Raw genomic sequence first — 23,080 nt, 5'->3', positions numbered from 1 at the left:
AATCAAAAAAGTAAAAAGGGTCCGTACACTTTAGGCCTTAATTATTAATGAACCACAAATTATATCAAAAATCTGATTAATAGGTATTTTTCGCCTGGTTCTATTCTATAATCGCATCACTTAGTATAAATTAATGAAGGTCGTGGTTGAAAAGTTATTATGGGCGTAAAAGAGCGAGCGTTTTGTCGTGTTTGGGTCGGACCGACTGTACTCCACATCCAGCTTAGTAATGACTTCGATGCCTGGCGTGGTTAGTCCAGGCGCAAACATAATCTTGAACATGACAGACCCTGTGTCCATATTCGCATTAAAGCCAGCATCGAATCTATCGCCTAGAATTTGCCAAAATATTGCATGACCGCACAGCCTGTGGATATTAGGCAACGTATTGGCACCCCCTATGGTGTTCGGCTTACCGAAGGTCATCCACGTTGGGCAAGGTCCTCAGAAACTCACCAGGTTCAGGCCTACTTACTACCCCAGGGTGGCCTGCCCAACCTGTAATAATTTGTTCACAGATGGACAGTACCTTCCGGACAAGAAGCTTCAAGAGTATGCAGCTTCAGCAACAAATGGATGCCAGCAATGCAGAGTTGTTGTCTCATCTTTTCACCTTCTTTATGCGCACGATATTGATTCTCAGGATCTAAAACAAGCGATCAACACGACCTTCTCTCGGAGTTCTAGTGCTTTAAGTTTCTCATTATCACCAAAAAACCTGATAAGACATGACGTTAGGTCTCTCCATATATATCGAACGCCAGGTACGTGGAAGTGTCAAGCGTTAATATCATTGCTTCTGTGATAGGGCGTGGCATAGCTGATGGTATTCATCGTCAGAAGGAGAGCCATCGTTGGACAAGATCAAATTACACCACCATATTAGTGATACGTCTTCACTGGCATCGCTGAAAATTGCGAAATCTTGGCTGAGGCAATGCTTAGGAAGCCATGACTCATGCCAGCAGACTCCCTCCGCAAGGCCGGTTCTGCCCAAAAGGACGATATTTCTTGGCTCGAATAATGACACGATTGCTTTACGCGAAAATACCCAAGAAAACGAGCAGTACATCTGCTTGAGCCATCGTTGGGGTGTTACTAGTCCTTTGTGTACTACCAGCCAATCCATAGCCTCGCATAAAGTTGGCATACCGTGGAAAAATCTACCGAAAACTTTCCAGGATGCCATTCAATTCAGTCGACAATTGTATGTCCGACACTTGTGGATTGATTCTCTTTGTATCATTCAAGATGATGAAGGCGACTGGGCAGAAGAATCAGCCAAGATGGCTTCGATATACTCAGGAGCGATCCTCACGCTAGCAGCCGCTGCTTCTTCTGACAGCCATGGGGCTTGTTTCGAGCTCCAAAACCTCCCCAGAAAATCAACTTGAAAGTTAACGGAGGATTTTCAGGAAGTGTATTTGCTATCCCTGAACTTCATCTTAAACGCCTTCCTTTACTAAGTAGAGGTTGGGTGTTTCAAGAGCGTTTCTTGTCAAAACGAGCTCTTTACTTCAACCAGCATGAACTTTCCTGGAGCTGCCAAAACGGGGTCACTATTTGCGAATGTGGGGATAAACATTCGTATGGAGGAGACGGGTTCCAAGCCGTGATAAGCGCTACCCGAAGATGGACGACTATTGTACAACATTACTCGAGGTTGTGGCTCACTATGCAAAAGGACAAACTCCCGGCGTTATCTGGTGTAGCTCATGAATTCGAACTCAAGGCGAACAAATCAACACCTCCTGGGAAATACTGCGCTGGCCTGTGGGAATCAGATCTCGTGGTACAGTTGGGCTGGGCAGTGAATTCTGGTCCCTTTGCCCGACCAATAGGACACAGAAGACCAATCAAGTATCGAGCACCGAGCTGGTCATGGGCCGCAGTTGATGGTGAGATAGTGTTCCACTTGCGCAGGGAGGCATTTAGACATGGCAGTCTCTTCACAGCCCAAGTTTTGTCTGCGCAATGCGTGCCGTCCTCAACAGATCCTTATGGCCAGGTATCTGACGGATACCTTGAATTAGCAACGATACTATTTCGGGTCAGCATACCCAAAGATGTCCAGGACCCCGGAGCACGCACAAATATAACTCTTGAAAAAGGAGATACGTTGACTGGGCCTGGCCACGCCATTATTGACTCTCCAGACGATAACACAAGAATTGGATAGGGTCACGCAGTAGTGGAGGCATCAGGCGCACTCTTGATGCACACCAGGTTTCCGAGAATGCACTTACTGAGTTTCATTTTATTAGAACCAGAAGATACTAATGACAACGGTTCTTGCCAGCAGCGATGGAAACGATTTGGTTTTGCTCGAGTTGAAATAAGTGAAGAGCAGCTTCCTGTTGTATTAGAGATGCTTGGCGATTCACTGGAGACTCTTACAATAATTTAGCCAGTTAATATTTGGCTTTCACACACGACCGCGCCACACTACGCTTCAAATTCACGTGATGACTGTAAAATGTGTTGCAAAATACGACTAGCGTGGCTGTGAATACTGTATAAGCCAGGCGATAAATCTATCCTCGCTTATTGGCATTTTGCGTGCCTCCCACTTTTGTCCGGATACATCCGGCAGGTAGGTTTTCGTGTACTGCTTGTCTTCAAACCTTGGAATTATATTCAACCTTAATAGAAGCTTTATGCTACGGCCCCGGATTCCAGTTACAGGTTGATAGTCATGACAGAACAAGGGTTAGCCGCTAAAGTAGCTTTGGATGCTCTCAGCAGGTCAATGAATAGCACAGCTAAACTGCAGTAATTTTCTGACTGCTAGTCGAGGCCTTATAGAGAGATAGCTAGAGAATAGTAGCATACTAATTACAACTTTATATATTTAAGTAGTGGAGTTTTAAGACCCCTCGACTATAAAGTTTTTTCGGTATACTAGTTTTTTCGGCATACAGGGATAGACATTATTTGTTTATTTAAAAAAAAAGTGTTTCGTATATTTTTATTTACTAGTAATAGTCACTAGTATTCAAATACTAGTAATCGCTCCCATACTAATCTTAGTATCCATAGAACCACCTATTATAGGTGGTTCTGTAGATGCTAAGCATTTGAATACTAGCTTTTACTACCTTTATAGGCCTCTCTAGGGCATAAATTCTCTCTAAAGCTTTATATTTTGCGATTCTAGTAGAATATATCTTATATTAATTTATTTAGTAGTAAGTAATATAATGTGTAGTTCTTTTATTAATTACTTTTCTATATAATAATTAAATATTTCTAGGCTATAAGACGCTATAATTATAGGGAGCAACACGAATTATTACAGAGGAAATTAGTGAGGCTGAAAATAGGGGCTAAAACGCTAGCGGAGATGAAGCTAAAACCTCCGTAATTGTGACGGCAGGAATAGAGCAATGGAACGAGGCTCAAAGATCAATGATTTCCTATGTCTTGAGAATTTAAAGCTAAGGAGGAAGGAGTGAGGTGTGGCAGTGGATAAGTAGGTATGGCCAAGACCACTGAAACGCCGAGCTTTGGAAGCGAGCTTGGTTTGAACCATAGCTTGGAACCTTAGCTAAAACCAACCCCTTTGGCTGAAACCACGTCCGTATCAACCATGTGACACCAGCCGTCACAGTAATTATAATAATATTCAGTTCTACATTTTGCGAAATACTTTAATTAATGCATTTACTAGCTTTGATTATCAAGTAATGAAAGCTGGTATTTGGTTATCGCGATTACCAGCAAATGAAAGACGTGCAGCCATGCGAAACGGGCCCTAAGTGGAACGTTCATCCTGAACAGAAATATCAAGGGCTCGAATCTCTAACGACGATATTGAGCGCCTCTATAATGATCTTGATGCTGGGGTCAAGCCATATTTTCTGAGCTCACATGCAGAGGGAGTATCGGCTATTTTCTTTTTCCAAGCGTCAGGTGTGTGGCTGAAGCTAATCCTTCACGTGTACCGCAAGGCTGTTTGCAATATTCGATACATCAATGACAGCCATGATGGAAAGAAGGTCTACAGTCGGTCCGATCCAAAATCGACAAAAGGGTCGCCTTTTTGTATCCATAATAACTTTTTAACCACAACCCCAATTAATTAATACTAAGTAATGTAATTATAGAAAAGAACCAGGCGAATAAAACTTATTAATCAGATTATTAATGCGATTTGTGGTTAATTAGTAATTGAGGTTTAAAGTGCACGGACGTTTTTAACTTTTTTGATTTTTGACCATACAAAACGCGAAAATATTTTACGAAAGTCACGTGTACCTAAGTAAATAATAAATTAAACTTAGACTTAAAAGGCCTTATAAGGCCCCTTAAGCTTCTATAAGCTTAGTATATATAGTAAGAGCTTAAACTTTGGAGAGTTATTAGTAAAGAAAGTATAAAGTATAAAAAGTTCATGATTTTAATCACGTGCAACCTCGTATATTATACAAGGTGTAATTTTTTACCTATATAAAACGCGAAAATTTCTATGCGAGCTCGTATAAAAATGATCACGTGCTTTGTAACTCCCGTAATATTAAAGGTATTAAAAATCGGAGACCAGGAAATCAATTACTATAAGATATACGATAATTCCGATTAATACGATTTACATTAGTTAGTATTTTGGTAGACTTTTTTCATTTTGTCGCTTTTGGATCGGATCGACTGTATTCAACTCGTTCAATACGCTAAGCGAGGACGAGCGTAATCTTGACCCTCGCAATACAGAAATTCTCACAATTCCGCCTCAAATTTAATTATTGTAAAAATTTCGCGAAAGTTAGATCTCCTCCTTTTCTATTACTCAAAATATTTTTAAAGAGTTTTAAGTATTCCGTCGAGATTCGGTGCAATTTTCTAATCATAGCGGTTTTGGTGTTCCACACGGTTTTCAAGGCCACCTTCCCTCATACTCATGTGCACGGCCGTTCTCTGAAAGAAAGTTCAAGTTGTAGTTTCAGGCAAGTTTAACTTTTGAGAGATTCCGTACAAGAACCTTAAGTGAACAATTATCTTCCTTTCACCTCCTTTATCTTTGCTTTTCTGTCTTTATTTTTATTTTTTATTTTTGTTGGCATTGTCGACGACGTCCGAAAATGCTACAAAGTGGGGACCAGCCTTTGAAGGATCCAGATTCAGAAAAACTGCTTACTAAGTGGGATTCATCCTCATCGTTTGAGCTCGAGGGTCCCAGAACTCTAGCTCTTGAACTGGATCTCGAGGAGAATGGCCTGCCTCAAGATAAAAAAGAAATTCAGGGAGAGAGTGTGCGTGGATGGCGAGTAAGTTTGTCAGTTAATCACCACGTAGGCTGTGCCCTGATTGATATGACAGTGGGTCCTATATGTTACCGCCCTTGCGTCTGCTATGTTCTTTTACTGCATCGACAAAAGCGTAACGACTATTATTATCCCAGTCAGCCTCCCCCTCCGTTGATGACGCCTCATGCTAAGACCTCTCTACTCTTCAGATTATGGTCAGCGAACTTGGGGAAGCATCGAAGCTACCGTGGGTATTCGTGGGGTAGGTCAGACCGACATTCTTAAGGCATCAAATCTCTACTGACAGTGAAGGGTAGTTTTGGTCTAGGAGCATTGTCTCTTATTCTGCCGGTTGGGCAGTTATACAGCCTCTATAACGCAAAACACCTCTATCTAGGATTTCTTACGACGTTCATTCTAGGTTCCACATTATGTGGCGCTGCATGGAGTATGAATACCCTCATTATTGGTCGAGTTCTTGCCGGCGCAGGAGGTACCGGGGTCTACACGGGTATCATGACTATTCTCACAGCCACGATAGATGTAAAAGAGAGACCAGTGTATTTGGGCGCTATGTGAGCATTTCCTTCGTATACTTCGCACACCTCTCTGGGCCAATCCAGACTTACACTTTATTATAGTGGACTTTTTTGGAGTATTGGGCGCATACTTGGACCATTAATTGGTGGCGCCCTGGGGAAAACTGCCTGGAGGTGGGGATTCTATATCAACCTGATCGTGTGCGCGCTTTTCACACCGGTCTACATATATCTCCTTCCAAACATTCACCCCTTCCCAGGCGTGCCACCCCTAGTTCGACTTCGAAAATTGGATGCATTAGGTTGGATCCTGAGCATTAGTGCAATAGTCTCACTTTTTACGGGGGTGAACTTTGGTGGCACGCGGTTCTTGTGGAACTCCGCCACGAGCATCACCATCTTTATTACTGCTGGAGCCTCGCTTGTTCTATTGGCTTTCCAACAAGGCTTGTGTATCTTCACGAGTCCGAAAGACCGTCTCTTCCCGGTCAAAATGCTGTTCATACCAGAAGCCTGCTTGATTTTTGTAATCAGTGCATCAAGCAGCATTGCCGGGTTTGTTCCAACCAATTTTGTTTCACTTTATTTCCAATTTAGTAGAGGAGATAGCGCGTTGATGGCGGCACTACGCTTGCTCCCTATGATTTTTGCAATGTCGCTAGGGTTGTCGCTGTCGGGATATCAGATGCCAAGGATTGGGTATCTCGAGTTCTGGCCAATTGTAGGAAGTTTGGTTGCACTTCCAGGGATGATTTTAATGGGTAAGTACACTAACTCCTCTAGTAGAGATATTTCACTCTACTAACTGAACCTCACAGTTCTACTCAAACTGACTACAAATCCTTTGACCATTTATATTTCCCAAGCGCTGATTGGGGCTGGAATGGGTACTTATATACAGATCGGCTACACCCTGATCTTGCCATATACACCCGAATTTGAAACCCAAGGAGCTCTAGCTTTCATTATTATCTGTATGTGCTCTCCCCTAATTGTTGGCTAAATGCTACTTACATATTTGTCTCAGCACAAACTGGCGCTATAGCTTTTTCTCTCTCTGTCTCTAGCTCATTATTCACGAACATTGCTATTCAGGGATTAACAAAATTGTTGCCGAATAGCTCTAAAGAAGAAATTGAGCGTGCTTTATCGGGCCAAAGTGGTATGTTCTTTGATATTGTACCAGCGCACATTCGCGATACGGCGCTCGGTGTACTGGTGTCTGCAATGCGCCCAGCGTACATCTAACCCATCCAATAGTCTGCGTGGAAATGACTAACTAGGTTCTAGTTGGATCATTAGTTGCATTGCTCTCTTGGCCGGTTTGTTAGCCTCTGTTGGATTAGTTGTGAGTAATCTGGCAGCCTCATGGCAAGATTTTATTCTAATGAATCAAAGGTTTTACTGTTATACAGGAAGAAAATAAACTAGAAGACTATTTTTGGAATTGAAAGGAATTATTGAGATTATAACGCTTGAAGGTTTGAGGAGGAATTGGTAAGAGTCTGCGAGGAAGCCCATGTCAATGTTAAAAGCAGTGAGAACGTGAAAGGCGAGAAGATAGACGGTCTCCGGGTTGGATAAGAATCAAGAGTTGATGGCAAAAGTTGAATTGGGAGACCGCTTGCGCGTTTTGGGTTGCTGGGGAGATTGATGAAGGTGACGATGGGTGAACTCTATTTTCGGGCGACTTTAGAGCGAGTGAACAGTCTGTAGAGAACGTCAGCCATCACAGAAGTTCCAATAACTTTCTTGTCTGGAAATCGTTTCTCCCAATCTCCCATCAAAACCCCCTTTTCATCAGAACAATGTTCAACGAACTCCTCTTCGCCTACTACGTCGTAAAGTTTGTGGCCGTCGTGGTGTGTTTCGAGGGCGGTTTTGGGATATGTGGCTCCTCGACGAGCTGCACTTGGAGCTGGCAATTGGCCGAGATTTCTGCCGTCAGTATCCTAATTTGACAGCAGATTCGGAATCTTGCAGAAGGTTGACTTACGTACAGTGGTGCTGTTCTACCTATACCCTCGCACGTTCGGTCTTCAACGCTTTCAACGCCCTGTGTGGCAAACCACCACCTTCTCGAACCCAGCGCAAGGCAACCTCGGTTCTCTTGTTGCTATTACAATTTGTGCTGATCGCACTCGCCATTGCCATTGCCATCAAAACTCAGCATTCGTTAGATTCTTCGCTCCCAGTCCATAAAACAGAGAGAGAGAGAGAGTATGGGCGCCGCTCGTTCGGTCCTCAACGCTTCTTAGGTTCTGCTAGGTACCGATGTACTCGAATATTTGTGCTCGGTTGTGGCGAGGTGGTTCGAATAAAGGGGAGATAGCGCCGCTGGTGCCGATGGATCTGGTGTGCTCCCTTGTCTTCTTGTTCTGGCAGAGCTGCTGCTGGATGATTCAGATGCGCTCGAGCTAATGGCGGGATTCGCGCGGGAGCGGAGCGGCCTGACCAACTGCTTGTCCTTTTGTTTGAGGGCACCCTCCTATGCTAGAGCTGTGGTGTGATTTTGTCGGTCGTTTTTTGTCTGTTTTGTTGTGAGAAGAGAGGCGAGAGGAGATATCGTTTTTGTGCGGCGTGTCGTGTGGAGTCTGCGGGTGCGCTGCTACTTCGGTTTCGTTCGTTGCGGTATCGTCTTGTTGAATTGAAATATTTTCCCTTCTCTCTCCGAACGCGAAGATGCTGCAAAGAGATATGTGGAGGCAGCGGAAGGCAGTGACAGTCGTCGTACCTGCCATATTGAAAGCCTATTACCTCGACACAACCCAAAGCGCAGGCCGCCTGGAATTTCATCCCTCCCGGGAGACATTGGAAATGAATCTATGAGATTAGAGGAATAACTCCTATTGACTGAGGCGGGAGGAAGACGTGTGCAATTGCGCGGGGATGGGCAATCGTTGGTGCCCCAACTCCCCCATCCATGCATGTATGATTCAGTCTCAACCTATAGCCCCCTGAATTAAAATGAAGCAATCGACACAGAAAAAGACGGTGAGGAATTTCCCTGTTTCTCCGAAAATGGGGCATCTCTTTTCATTTGTGGTATTATATGTCACTTGACAACTCGCACGAGATAGAATTGGTACTCAGCCCTATCATAGTATTCTGGTAATACATTTGCCAATAATAAGATATTGAGAATCAAAGAAACATCGTCTGGCTTAGTGCAAATAAGTCAGATATTCCAAATCCCAAGACAAAAGAACTCAAAACTATATTCGAGGCCAAAGAAGCATATTTCAGAGCTCTATCGATGCAGCAGACACAGGCCAGCTGTTGCTGCCGCAGTGCCGGCCGGCGACGTCGAAGAGCTGTGTCGAAATAGAAGATGGAATTCTGCAATAGAACGGATGTTGCAACGTTGATAAGCCTATTTCGGGTTACAGGCCTTTTGGTAGGGCTAGGAAGCGAGCTCTCGATCTTCGGGTGGGAGGAGGGGGCGCGGGGCGGAGGTAACGAGCGAGAGGAGCTTACCAAAAATCTGTGCCGCACCCTACGAAAATTTCAAGCACTAATTTTCCAGTACCTATAGCCTATAATCTAGTGACCATCGCCCTAAAATTTAGTAACAAGAAGCCTATAATCATAGGGCCCTCTTTTCCTCGTGACCCACGTTTTAACTCGCTCGCTCTCCCCACATCACTCGCCCTCACCCCCTCTCTCCTAGCCCTATTCTTATCTATATCGAAGCAAGAATTAAAGAGAGAGAGAGAGAGAGAGAGTCAATATTTAAGTAGTAATAGAGGCACAGGGAGAGGGGGCGTGGTGTGCGTGGGATTTTTGGTGGGGTGAAGCATGCTACGTGCCTAGTGCGAAGTTCAGTGGCGCTTAGAACTACGGCTTTCCGTAGGGTGGCCGCTAGATTCAGGCTGGCAAAGTCTGAAGCCCCCATGGACGTCAGCGAGGACTAGCTGCCGGCATGAAGCTATAAAGACTTTACTCTTCTTCGCACACACTTCAAATAATCATTGCGAATTTTTCAGTCCCTCTCTATACCCCAACTCGATATCCACAAGCCACAAAACATATCGCCGGTTTCAATCATCAGGCATTTATTTAGCAACGCACTCTACCCAGAGGCAACCAAAAGTCACCCAGCACTCAGTCCTCTCGCCCCTCGAGGCATTCCCCTTCTACCTCGCAGAACACCGCTATCCAATTATCACATACCAGCTCCTGTAGCTGGATTCAACACCGCGATGTTCAGCATCTTCCTCACTCTACCCTATATAATCGAGTTTGTAACATCGGACGTCTTCACCGTTAATTCTTACCCTGAGGCCGACCTCCCTGTTGAATGCCAAGCCTATCTGGACGCTACCAATGAACTTTGGATGAAGTTTTACCTTGCTGAATTGCTATATATTACGCTGTGTTGTGTCATGATGGGATTGTGGCTTGTCTCAGATGGCAGGGAGGTCGACCACAAGTTCGCCATGGAACTAGCAGAAGCCACACCCGAGGAAAGAGAGGAGAGGTTGCAGATGATCTGTCAGGCCAATGGTGGTAAAGTTAGACGGAGGGAGAATGTGGGAGGGGAGAAGGGAGATATTTTTCTGGGAAACTGAGAAGGAGGCTCGGATGCAAGGACGGTGGGCTTCGGCTTTACCTACGAACATTTAGAGGTCAATCAAAGGTCATGGCGTATTTCCGTAATCATGCAAACCCGAGAATGCTCAGCTTCAGTTGGAATTACCATCCAGTCCATCTTATAATTCCAGCCCGAGTTCCCGGTCAATATTCAACGTCGCCGCCCATACCTGAATTCTGTTTGTTGTATCAATGATCCCGTTTAATTTACACTCCAGGATAAGTTCGAACATTGTCTGGCCTCTGTGTTTCTCAAGAACTGGATTATCGGCTTGCGCAATGTTATGTGGGAGGCGCAATCCCCCCGAGATGAAAATGAAGCTTAACAATTGTTTCTATGTCATCGTTGAATGCCTGCGGGGCCGCGATTTTCGAGTATTGTAATGTCGACTTGTTCGACGTGAAGCTGGAGGCGGGCCCGCTCTCAGAAAGAGAGGGGAGCTGTGGTAATACCTCGATTCATGAACTTTAGTCCTGACCATGGGGATTGTAGGAAGCAACAAGAGATGAAATCTACCTTATCCGTTTGGAAAAATGATTTTTGCAGCAGAGATATTAAAGCTTCATTTACAACCGGACGATATTCAGCAGAAAAAACGAATACCGTTTTAAGGATGGCATAGCAGTTGAACAGAGGCACCCACTAGGGTTAAGACGCTCTACGACTCCATAAAACTTTATCCTTGGGCGCGAGGAGGCAATATGACACTCAATTTTAGCACAAGTATCTGTTTAGAAACTTATATACACCACTCAGTTCGCAAGCACCCATGTGAGGCATTGTTTTTCTTTCCTCAACTTTATGAAGTTTTGCAGGCCCTTTAACGACTCTACCAAACCCCTTATAACCAACTATCTATTTCGAACCCCAGGATAACCGTCTTCTTTCTCACTTCTCAAGTTCTCTATCTTTTCAACATTAATACCGCGCTTCTTGCAAAACATCATTAATTCGTCCTCTCTGTCCTCAGGCGTAGCTTCAGCGAGGTGGTTTAAAAGCGGGGGCGACTCTCTTTTAGGCCTGACGCAATGAAGAGTGATAAAATGAAAAACCCAGCGTCAGCCCGATAATCATAATGGATGAAAACCTGGCATACAGGCTTGCGGTATGGTGTAATCTTACATGTGGGTCGCATTCTGCTGGCATGACCGTTGGGCCCCAGGGCGGGAGGGGAATTCACAATGAGGTCGAAGAGCTCAGCCAATTCCTGATTATGATTTGCTAGCATTAACGCTACCCCGGACGCCATTGAAGGTTCGAATTCAGGCACAAGAGTTCGATTGGATGGCGTTTTGAGAAATAATTTTGAAGGTCGAGAAGTGCGAGGGATGCCCTCTGGTGTAAGCGAATTTGAATTGTGACGCCGAAGGACGGAAATCGGTCGAAGGCTTTGTGGCCTTGTTAGTGTTAAGAGAGCAGAAGAATTGAAGAATTCACAGCGAAGATTACAAGTGCTGGTGAAGCAGAATAATTTTTTGTGCGGTTACCTAACTGGCTCGTCGGTTTGGTGACTTCAGGCTTTACCTATCAAATATTTAGCGGCGGGTCTGCAAGCCACGGCGTGGTTTCATGACCCCGATCCTCAAAAACCAAGGCCAGGGCTCCGCCAAACCGCTGCCAAACCGCACATCTCCAAGCAGCACACCTCTAATTCATATGCATGCACATTAATTCGTGAAATTCAACCACTAGCCATACGAAGCTCCCGTACGAAGCTTACATGGGGTGATTTCAATTCGATTCATCCAAGAATACTGAATGATGCAGGCTGTAGAACTTACGAGTTACGAAGCTCACATTCCTAGGCGCAGAACCGGTTCCGAACGCAGGACGCGTTCACCTCAATTTTGCATGCACAGTAATATTTCACAAATCCTCTCTTGGAACTCCTTTATGGAGATCTCTACCAATCACAATATTGTAACATGAACGTTCGGGATTCCCAAAGACCCGATTCCGTCGCAGTCGGGCTTCCCATGTTTCCGGCGCCGAATGCTATCTGCAACAAAGCTCCCTTCTTTTCTTTTCTTTTATACGAATTATTGGTGCAGAGGAGGTTTCAGGATTCAGATGAGGTGAGATTTGGGTTTATTATGGGATTGAGATGAGATTTGGTGAGAGGCGAGAGGCGAGAGGCGGGTGGCGGCTTATGGAGCGAGCGGAAGAGCGGAACGACTGGAGAGCTGCGTTCGGACTCCGAACAGTTCTGAGTGGCAATGCTTCGATGTTTAGAGGTTGGGATTGGTAAATCTGTTGGAATTAAGCTCAGTGATGTTCTCTGGGAATTGCGGGGTTGGGCCCGTCTCCATCTCAGTTAGACCTCCCCATTTATTATTGTAATACTATATATACTCCTGCCATAGCGTTAGCTCTCTAAATCTGTTCGCATTTCGCTCAAGAATTTGGCAGAGAGAAGATAAATTTGCAAGTACCACAGGTACAAATTTCGCTCCCCTTACAGCGACAGGATATATCCGAACGGTCCGGAGCCAAGTCCATTGGGAACGCCGCCAGATCCGTCCACCATCCTACCAGCTCTCGGCCTGGCCCCATTCTATCCACTTTGACTAAACATCCTGTATCTTGGCGAACGTATATCCGTCCGTCTCGTCCCTTTCGTCTGCGGATATCCGGTCGGCCCGGAGAGATGTGCAACAAAACTTCTTGATGTTTGAGTAATCACAAGTCTCCAGAGGGAATTTAAAACCCCAAATGAGGCAGTGCTGCTCCATTTCCGCCTTGGAAATTTTTCGTTACTCCAACGGTACAATAATATACCGTAGTGATGGCCGAATCATCAAATCTCTTGGAGCTAACGTGGCTGAAGACTAATTTTGCGAGCGAGAGATGTGGAGTGGAGGGATTTGTTGCTCTTTTGTATTGTCTAGATGAAATTTATTGGCTTTATTTTGAGTTTTGAGGGAAGCGCAAAACATTTGAAGGAATGGCTAGGAAGATAAATTGGCCGTAAGTGTTTTTTCGGGAAATGATAGCTTCGCCACTTAGCACCTGTCGCTTGTAACATTTAGGAAGACTGCCTAGATGATTTAGGAGGAAATGTTCAAATCATGCTTTTACTACCGTTCACACCTCCCAGATAGCAACCTTCTTTAGATTCAATAGTTCAATAAGTGGTACCCTTTTCTATCACGTGATCCCCCTTTTCGAGTTCTCGCATGAAGCGAAAGCCAGCTTTTAATATTCGCTTAGAACTACTTCCCCTGTTCTGGATCTTGAATTCAGCATACAATTTCGCTTAGACCGGTGCTCTTATTGGCAGCTGATGTGCGATCGGGCGCCAATATAAGCAAGATACAAGGGCGGCTGCACAGGAGGGTGCAGTATGAGATGCTATGTTCTGGTTGAGAAACCTCTGAGCACTCCGCAAATCAAGCGGCAAAAATCGCGACGTATTGTAAGAAGTGGACAGTACATTTCTCGCAGCCTCGCTTATCTTGATAGATTACGGTACGGTATCCACTGTCTACATTCATCGTCCACCGTGCGGATTTCAGTCTGCCCTGACGAGCAGGTATCGGCGGTGTGAGGCTGCGCCAGGCTTGGCAACGATACCTGAGGCATCGATACGGTATCAATACTGGATGGTATTACTCAGGTATTACTAATATTGATACGTATTGATACCGAATCAATTCTCACACCGCTTTCTACCCCGCACCCTTTAATTTTTACTCTCTTTGCTTCTCTCACCTCACATTACGATTCCATTTAGATTACACTCTCAAAATGTCTTCTCTATCTGAACTAGACTCTTCCTTTTTAGCTTCCGCTTTAGCAGAATCAATTTCGACTTCCCAGAATCATACAAAATAGAGATCTCCTACTTGGAAGTACTATTATTCTCTTACTGAGAAGAAGAACCAAGCTTATCTTTATTATACTTATTATACTAATTCAGAAAAATCGCCATATAGTACTTCTATTATAGAGAATATAAAGAAGTACTTAAAAGACTATTACTAGATTATTATTAAGAAGGTTTTAAGCAAGAACCAAGTAGTAGTTAATTTATAATTAAAGTAATATTACTAATAAGCTACTAGAACGAGCGAGAGAGAGAAGCTTAATAACGAGATCCTAGAAGCCTATCTTAATAGCTCAATTATTACTAAAGCTTTGATTTCTCTTATACTCTTATTAAATAGCCAGAGTTCTATATCTTTTACTAATTATTAAACCGAGCTATTACGGGCAAAATTATAACTTTTTATTCAGGAATTACTAGCTTAATTAAAGAAGTTTGGGGAAAATATTAAAATATTATATAATAAGTATTCTAGGCTATATTCTTATTTATTTATATCTCTCTTAATATCTAGACTTCTCTAAATTAATAGCTTTTATTTATAATCTATAGCTATTTTACTATATATAATAGAAAGTAATAAAAGGCCCTTCTTGCTTTAAAAAAAGTTTCTGGTTATGGCTTAAAGGCTCAAATAGTAGTTTTTTGGCCAGTTCTTTAAAATTATAGTATTATTAATAAGCTTAAAGCTATTATAAGTAATAATACTTCTATAAATAATATTCTTTATTATATGATTTAAAAGAAGCTAAAAGATATACTTGGCTTAAATTAAAAAGCAAATTACTAATATATTTGCTATCTAGGCTATATTATTAATCTAATTATAAAAGCCTTTTTATTTATAAATCAGGTTAGCTTAGAGAAGCTTAATTTATATAATAAGCAAGAATAAGCTAAAGCCTTTAATATAATAGAGGCAATAAAAGCCTAATTCAGGCTAATAAATTCCTTTAGTTAAATATATAATATTATAGTTTATATTTATAAATTAGCTAGAAAAATAAAGAAGTTCCATATATTTATAGAAAGACTAATTCTAATAAATAATTATATAAAATAGAATGGCTAGTATAAAATACTTTTTATATTACTTAATTTATGGCCTATAATAGAAAAATATTATTAAGATTATAAAAAGAAGTTTAAGGAAAATATCTTGACTTCTAAAAATTAGAAAAAGCTTTATATAATTAAGGAATTCCTTACTTCTTTTATATAAACTACTCTTATTACTAAGAGCTCGACTTTTCTTAATTCTATCTTTTTTATAATAAATATTTTAATTAAATACATTTAAAAAAAAGAATATAAGTTTTTCTTTTCTATTATATAATTATACTAATTCTAATAAACCAAATATTAAAAGAATAGAAATTTAGAAAAAAAGACTTTCTTTACTGAATTAAGGCAGTATATAAAGTTCTAAATAATTATTATATAAAAACTAATATATCTTTAGTTTATATTACTATATTAATTTTAAATTCTCGCAATTATATAAGATATATTAAAATATACTAGCTAAAGAAATAATCCAAACTAGTTCTAGTTAAGATTAAAAAGCTCTAGGAGAAATATAGAAAAGGGGCTATAATTATATCTATTTCTCTAGCTTTTTCGTATAATAGCTCGTTTTACGAGATATTAGAACTAGATACTTTTAATTAAATTTCTATATCTTTTTGAATAATAGCTCGGCTTATAAATCAAAATAAGTTTAAGAACTATAATTTACTAATATTATATAATTCTAGTAAATAGGGGGCCCTCGCTTAATAGTATTAGAATATATAAAAGTAATATTAGCTAAAGCTTTCTTTTATAACTATTAATATCCTCTCTATTCTATTAATAAGTAATAAGCCAGAGAGAGTATTTTTGGGGAATTAATATATAATAAGTTAGAATAGGGCAAAAATAGAGGCAAAGACTATTAAAATACAAGAGTATTTAAAGTATTAGAAAAAGAGTGAAATTCTAAATACTTTCCTTAAAACTAGCTAGAGAAAAATTAAAAAAGGACAAATATTAAAAACTTAATATAGTCTATTAGGTATTATATAAAAGCTAAGTAATTATATAATATAAAGAGAATAGTTCTATTTATTTATTTATAATAAAAGAAATATTCTAGCTAGGGTAATATCTAGGCTTTAAAACCCGGCTATTTTATATAATTTAAGGAAGTTTAGATTATTCTTTACTATTACCCTTTTCTCTATTATTATTAATATTTTATATACTATAATAGGTTATATAACTATAATAAATATAATTACTATATATTCTATATTACTCTTTTCTAGAAATCCTTAAGTACTTCTCAAAAATGCCTTAACTATTTTGGTAAATAGTATAAGAAATACAGATATTAACTTAATAATTATATTACTTAGTATAGATTATATAAAGTATAAAGAAGTAACTTATACTTATTAAATCAAGATTATATTAATAATCTCAGAAAGAAACAGGATATTAAAGGTATTAGAAGTATAGGGACTTTTAATTATAATATCTGAGGAAGTAGAATTAGTAATATTAAAGGTATTTCGCTATTAAGGGCTACTAGTAATAATAGATAGCTCTAGTTTATTATCTCCTATATAAAGGAAGTAATATATATTATTATAGCTATTAAGACGAGTTCAGATTACTAGATCTTACTGAGCTTAAGCTGCTATCTTAACTAGTATATATATATATATGTATAAATAGCTAAAATAGAGGATATATAGAAAGTATATATAAATTAGAGAGAGTATTAGAAGCTAAGAACTTATTTTAAAGATATCTGGATTATCGAAAATTAAAAATGGGAGTATAAATGACTCAGATTAAGCTATATTATATTATATAAAGCATGATTTATGTAATTATTTGGTATAGTTCAGACGATGATACCAAAATTAGCTGGGGCCTTAGAAATAGGGCAAAGTATTACTAAGAATCGATACGGTATCGATATTATCGATACCTTACGATTCTGGCATCGATACCTGAAATTAGGTATTTCTGCCAAGCCTGGGCTGCGCTTCGAGCAAGATTTACACAACCACCACAAAAGCCACGGAAGACAATCCTGGTCAGCGAGGCTTGGCTTTTAAAAGATGCTGCCAAATTCAATCTGTGAGTGCGCAGCACAACAAAGTGCGTACTTCATTCCCAGAACATTGTCAGTCATGTTTTCTGGGAGTTTCTTGTCTGGGTGTTATTATTTGATGTGTCTTAAGACGGATCTCAAGCCGAAGGCATGATCTTTGACAAATGCCAACGTTCCCAAAACCGCTTACTTTTCGACGCCGTGGTCGGATATTACAGGTAAGTATAAACTATATAACGAACATAATATGGTAGATCCACCTAACAAACGTGAGTAGATTGTCGAAAATCAGGGGCTGTGCGCTCTGTGGTCCACTTTTAAGTGGGGACGTAATTTCCAGAGTTTTAAGGAAGCTGGAGCTTTCCTAGAAAAACATAACAATTCAAGCTTTATTTCAACATAGATCCAAGCAGCCTCAGATCTGCGGAGGCCAGTGTGGGCTCCGATAGGCTCGATAACCGACCGATAGATAATCGGACTAATTAGTCGATAATCGATAGTGGGTCCAATCCTTTAGTACGAAGGCGACGGGCGAAAAAAACCGTCCAAATCCCTTAAGCGAGAATTTGCGCAATCTTAACCTTGCGATAAAAAATTTGTCGTAATTATAACTTGAATTTAATTCCAGCAAAATTGTTGTAAAAGATAGATCTGCTTCTTCTCTATTGCACAAATTAAAAAGTAAAGAGTTTAGACGTTGTATTGAACCTTAGTGTGATTTTCCACAGGTAGCGATTTTGGTGTTCCTTGCGATTTGGCAGGTGGCCGGTTTTTTTCGCCCGTCGCCTTCGTACAGGGCCAGTGGCTGTATTTCTAGCGATGTAGACCTCACGCAGCCTCATAGCAGAATCGTGAAATCGCCAAAGTATAATTATTAACCATCTATTGATCGCGCGATAACGATTGCTAATCAATAATTATCAGTAATAATTTATCGACGCCCCCCCTAGCAGAGAATGTCGCAGAGGTGCCGTCAAGGGTTGGCGAAGGACTTCCAGAAAGCCAACTTAAAGCTCCAGAGTGTTGCATGGCTCGGTGCGAGAGGAACAAGGCAGACCATCTGGAAAAGTGCAAGATAGCTCTTCACGAAGGCCGAGACTGGGACCGATACCTTACTGTTAACGATTGCGCTGGCCTCGAGGTAGCATGGAGCTTTACAATCCCAAGACCAGATGGAGACGTCTCGAGCCTTCGAGCTTTTCTATCAGAGGCGAGATACCACTATCTTGAAGTCCGGGTAAAAGCCGATGCGGCCTTGCTCGGCTCTCAAGGCGATCACTACTCTGCTGTATGGTGGTACGTAGACAAACAAGCAGCTTTAGATATCCTTGAGTTACCGGATGGTGCTAATTTATTTCAGGCCATTGAGGAATATCTGCGGAGTTCACAAAGAGACGACGTGTGTGACGGAATTTTAACGCTCCTCAAGGTTCTTGCAAGATTCGTCGCTATGTATAACACGGAGCCTTCCCCGGCGATCATGAACGACAAAACACCATGTGAGCTGCCTTACCAACTATTTCAATTGGCACCTTGGGAGGAAAAGCCAGTAGCGGTTGCGGCCTATCCACAGCAGCGTCCAGACGTAAGCGACTCCACGTTGTTAGAACTAGAGATGTTGCTTTCCGACAAAACGTGCAGTACAATCACACTCTTTTGGCGGCCGCGATTCTTAGAAGTTTGATATCTGGTGTTCCAATGATTTTTGCGTGCTTTCGATCTTCGAGCAACTCAGTTTCGACTTCAGACCCTGATTTCTGGTTTCTATTACAGAATTCTATGATGCAATTGCTCGAGCTCTTCACCGCGATATACCCTTTATCAAGTCACCCCAAGGTAACGGTTTGGCGGTGGGTACAAGTATTCACTGTCTTAGGATTGGTCTGCTCTATTGTGGCAATCTCAATGTACCTGTATCTCCCTACAAGGTGGAGCGCTCTGGCCTCCTTCTTTGACTCGTAGTACAAGCGCTCATGGCTTTACAGCTTGCTTTCATAGTGGATCCTATGACAGTAACGAAAGAAGATTGGATGCTAACTTAAAAAGCAAGAAGGGGGCATTACATTTAGTGAGGCCGTCTTGGTAATGTGGAATTCTCACGAATTAGTAGAAAACCAGAACAACAATAGTGTGGAGTAAGGGGACAAAAGTAGCGTGAGACTTTCAATAAGGTAGACACGCAAGAACGTTTAACTACACGGTATGCCATATTGCGGTCTTAAAGGGTAGGAAACCCTCCACTTGGAGGTATATGCTGAGTGCCAGCTTGGCGATAGCTGCAACAACCACTTAAGCTCACGTGATACTTCGTCAAACCTGCAGTCTTCACTCTTACCTAGAATGCGTAATAACCAAAATTGTTGTCTCTGAAATCAATCTCAATACTCCCGTTAGGTCGTGTGTCCTCGTATGCACGCCGCGTCTTTTCGTAAAAGCGCCCAATCGGCTCACAAGGATTCGGAAGCCACACGTAATTGTGGGGTAGCGCCTTGCTATCACGCTCTTTGTGATCGTTTTTGTGCTACATACAATCGGCTTAACTATCTATCACATGCAGCCATCGGCTGCGGAAGGAATTTCCACTATTGGTCACCGTGTTGATGCAGGCTTGCGCAGGCTGCAATCTGTGGCTTGAGAAGGAACATGAAAATGAGAGATAGCAGGAAAATGTGAACTGGGCTGATTTTCGATGAGTCAACGTCATTAGTTCAACCTCTGTGATTCGAGTCGTGGGCTAAGGTGGCTCACCAGGCATTCGCACTGCATCTTGACACCAGCAATCAGGGCGTCTATGGTGGCGAACATTAGCCTTCAGCTCTGTGATAAAGGGAGATGGCTCACCTAGGTTTACGCAGCCTCGCCAAACATTTTTTCGAATTCATTTGGAGAGTTTTCATTGACAACTTCACAACGTTGAGCCTGTGCAGGGAGATTCAAACCCGAGGATGTCACGAGGGCAGCATGGAACTTACGCGCCTCTGGCGACCCGACTAGGACAGGGTGATGATATCGCTCTGGATTCAGTACCAACACGGGGAGCACACTCACCGCTTACCAATACGAGTGTTCTCCCGCAGACCACGTTGAGCGGAACTCCAAGTGACCAACATGCACGCCGTTCATCAAGGCCCCAGATAAGCTCTCCTCTCTTGAACTCGGTTCCGCAGCCGGATAATCCACCGAACAATTATTCTGAAGAAGGTAAGGGCTCAGCGAATAGCAGTGTGCTTTATTGACTCGTTTGGGGTTCCACAGAGACTGAACTGCCGTCGCTGGCCCATAGCCGAGAACCATTTGTAGGTCGCAACTCAAATCCATCTCTACCATCGGGGCTAGACGAAACTCAACCTCGTGCACTGCCACACCAATACTTTAATTCCAAGAGGCAGTTGTGGGTGATTTTCCGTCGTGGTTTCAAGAAATTCATAAGAACTCTGATCATAGCCGCCTTGTTAGTGTGTACGATCTGGCATTTCTCGCGCCAGAGGGTCATGAGCAAACATATGAAATCCGTATTCAATGCTATTAATACCGGATTATCCATGACCTTGGGCATGTGTGTTGCCGAAGGGTTCAAGTCCATGGCCGTTGATATTCGATGGTGGATTCTAAGCAGGAAGACGAGGAGCCTTCCCGAAGTACGTCTTCTAATCCAACACCTGATTTGACTCAGCTTACCCAGGTGTCGTTAGGTGGATAAAATACTCCGCGCAGATAGTCTTATGGTACTAGGGAAATTTGCCTGGCGGAAATTTTGGTCTCGTCATCTTTGCCGTGATTGGGGTCTCATCTTAGGGATCGCAATTTGGTGGCTAGTCAACGTTGTAAGTTTTCATCCCCAATGGCAAGAGATTTAAACCTGATTCTAGCCTCCATTTAGGCCGCTCAAGTGTCAATTGCTGCCGTGGGCTTGGCTTATGGTGTAGACAAAGAAGGCTCCATTGCCCAAACGACACCAGGCAATGTTTTGCTTCCCAATATGACGCAGATCTTTCCGGTGGGGACCCCAGATGCAGGTTCAATTGAAACTCAACAGTATACTGCAAATAGGTCAGTTTCATTCTCTTAAGTATGGCATCTTGTATTAATAAAGCTAACTAAATATTAGCTTTGGGAACATGGCGTTAAGTTTTCCAAAGGGTTATAGCAGCAACATCCCTGAACCTGCAACACTGTACTGGTCGATCAATGCTCTCTTTTTCTTGGAGTATGATCAAAGGAGCTGGACATTTGTATTCATTGACTCCTCGCCGTCAGATCCTGGATTTGCTAATGCCACTGGTGGCCCTTCTGCCATGTACACGAATCGAAAAATCAATTCGACGTCTTCCTGTCTGAGCTACGCAGTCATTGCAGGAGGAAATGGAACCTCTGAAAACTTGACAGTACAGGAAGATTCCAGCGGAGACTCATTCAAGGTGCCTTTGCCCATTGCTCCTGGTCCAGACACCACTATGTATGTGACCAAACCGGATTCGACCTGTGGGGAAGGATGTAGCATTATTGACGCATTTGAGACTTCGCACACTACATCCTGGTACTATCAATGCAATATCACAGTTGGAAATGTCACCAACGGTAAGCTACCAGAACACGAAGTTGGAATCAGCCTCCGCCAGATGGCATCAGCTGGCATTGCGCTCCAAGGCCATGGTTTGAATTCCCGGCTTCCCGGATCCCAACAATTCCAAGTCTATCCTTCAGCATCTCCATACGGAGTCCCACAGAAAGGAGATACCGATGGCATGGGGTCAAACATTGCTATGTTCGCTATGGGGGTTGTTTCAATGGCTGCAATTTATACAACCCACGCCTTTAACGTCACCGGCCTCCAGCCGCAGATTGGCAATGAACTAAAAGTCGATCACTGGAATTATGTCTGCGTGATCATGGGACTTATAGTTGGAATTCAAGGTGCTTCTTTCGTCTTAACCGCATTCTGGGCGAATAGGGTCGTGGTTAAAGATCAAAGTGTATTTTCTACCGCAAGATTGCTAAGACCGTTGTTAGACAAACTGGATGATAACGGGACGGCGATGAGTGGAAAGGATATCTGTAAGGTGCTAGATCCAAGACAGGAGAAGAGGTACATTTATACAGTTCCTAAAGGCAGGGGTGGGCCGTATAGAGTGGAGTTGGGTGATTATCCGAGGCGCAGATGTTTCCCTGAAGGGGTGTATAATTAAGTTGTGATGTGGGCTCGTGGTGGACAGAAAAGACGGTTTTGAATGTCCTAAATCAAGTAGGATCATTTTAGATATTCTCCCACGGAATATCCCCTAGTACCCTGGTATATTGAAAGAGTATATTTTTCGAATATCTTGGAAATCCCCAAAAATACATTAAGCCCTTATTCCAGCGTCTAGCTAAATTTCTAACTCAGACTTAGGACACCAAAAGTGAGTGCCGCATTTTTTTTCTATCCTCCGCGAAGTTGGATAGCTAGTTTTATGCTGGATGTAACTTGAGGGGGTTCTTTTGCGACATACATGAATAAAGCTCTAACTCCAGTACCGAGGATGAAGCGCTCTCGGGGAAAGAGGGACAAATCACGTGACCGACCCAATCCCCTAATCCGACCAAGATGATGCTGCTGATTGTGTTCGATCCAAAGCGCTATTCGAGTTCCTACTCAAGATTTCACAATGTTACAACTTCACTTGCCTCACTGTAACCAGTAGGCAGATATGTTTGGCAGGTTGCTCCTTTTAGTGTACCCTTGCTAGTGTGCATCAGAAGCGCCGCCACAATGTTTCATATCTAGCCTCTCAT

At 42.2% G+C, this 23,080-nt stretch overlaps 3 protein-coding genes across 3 annotated transcripts; all 3 read left to right on the top strand.

Moving 5' to 3' along the window:
• Positions 1–1,432: 1,432 nt before the first annotated feature.
• Positions 1,433–2,423, top strand: K444DRAFT_413966 (uncharacterized protein). The gene has a single exon (XM_024872639.1). The coding sequence runs from the start codon at positions 1,676–1,678 to the stop codon at positions 2,177–2,179; it is 504 nt and encodes a 167-aa protein (XP_024735533.1). The 5' UTR covers positions 1,433–1,675; the 3' UTR covers positions 2,180–2,423.
• A 2,655-nt stretch (positions 2,424–5,078) lies between these two features.
• On the top strand, positions 5,079–7,030 carry K444DRAFT_643536 (MFS general substrate transporter; the record flags this gene model as incomplete). The annotated part of the gene is made up of 7 exons (XM_024884869.1): positions 5,079–5,264; positions 5,317–5,397; positions 5,453–5,505; positions 5,561–5,818; positions 5,885–6,543; positions 6,601–6,756; positions 6,810–7,030. 7 exons carry the CDS (start codon positions 5,079–5,081, stop codon positions 7,028–7,030), a joined length of 1,614 nt encoding a protein of 537 aa, XP_024735532.1.
• A 13,065-nt stretch (positions 7,031–20,095) lies between these two features.
• Positions 20,096–22,656, top strand: K444DRAFT_562502 (uncharacterized protein). Its single transcript, XM_024876987.1, has 5 exons — positions 20,096–20,509; positions 20,564–20,946; positions 21,001–21,132; positions 21,189–21,358; positions 21,417–22,656. The coding sequence occupies exons 1-5, from the start codon at positions 20,254–20,256 to the stop codon at positions 22,492–22,494; spliced, it is 2,019 nt and encodes a 672-aa protein (XP_024735531.1). The 5' UTR covers positions 20,096–20,253; the 3' UTR covers positions 22,495–22,656.
• The last annotated feature ends 424 nt before the right edge of the window (positions 22,657–23,080 follow it).

Source organism: Hyaloscypha bicolor (assembly GCF_002865645.1).
Source record: "Hyaloscypha bicolor E unplaced genomic scaffold K444scaffold_87, whole genome shotgun sequence".
NCBI classification, from domain to species: domain Eukaryota; kingdom Fungi; phylum Ascomycota; class Leotiomycetes; order Helotiales; family Hyaloscyphaceae; genus Hyaloscypha; species Hyaloscypha bicolor.
This window is presented reverse-complemented; position numbering and strand designations above follow the sequence as displayed.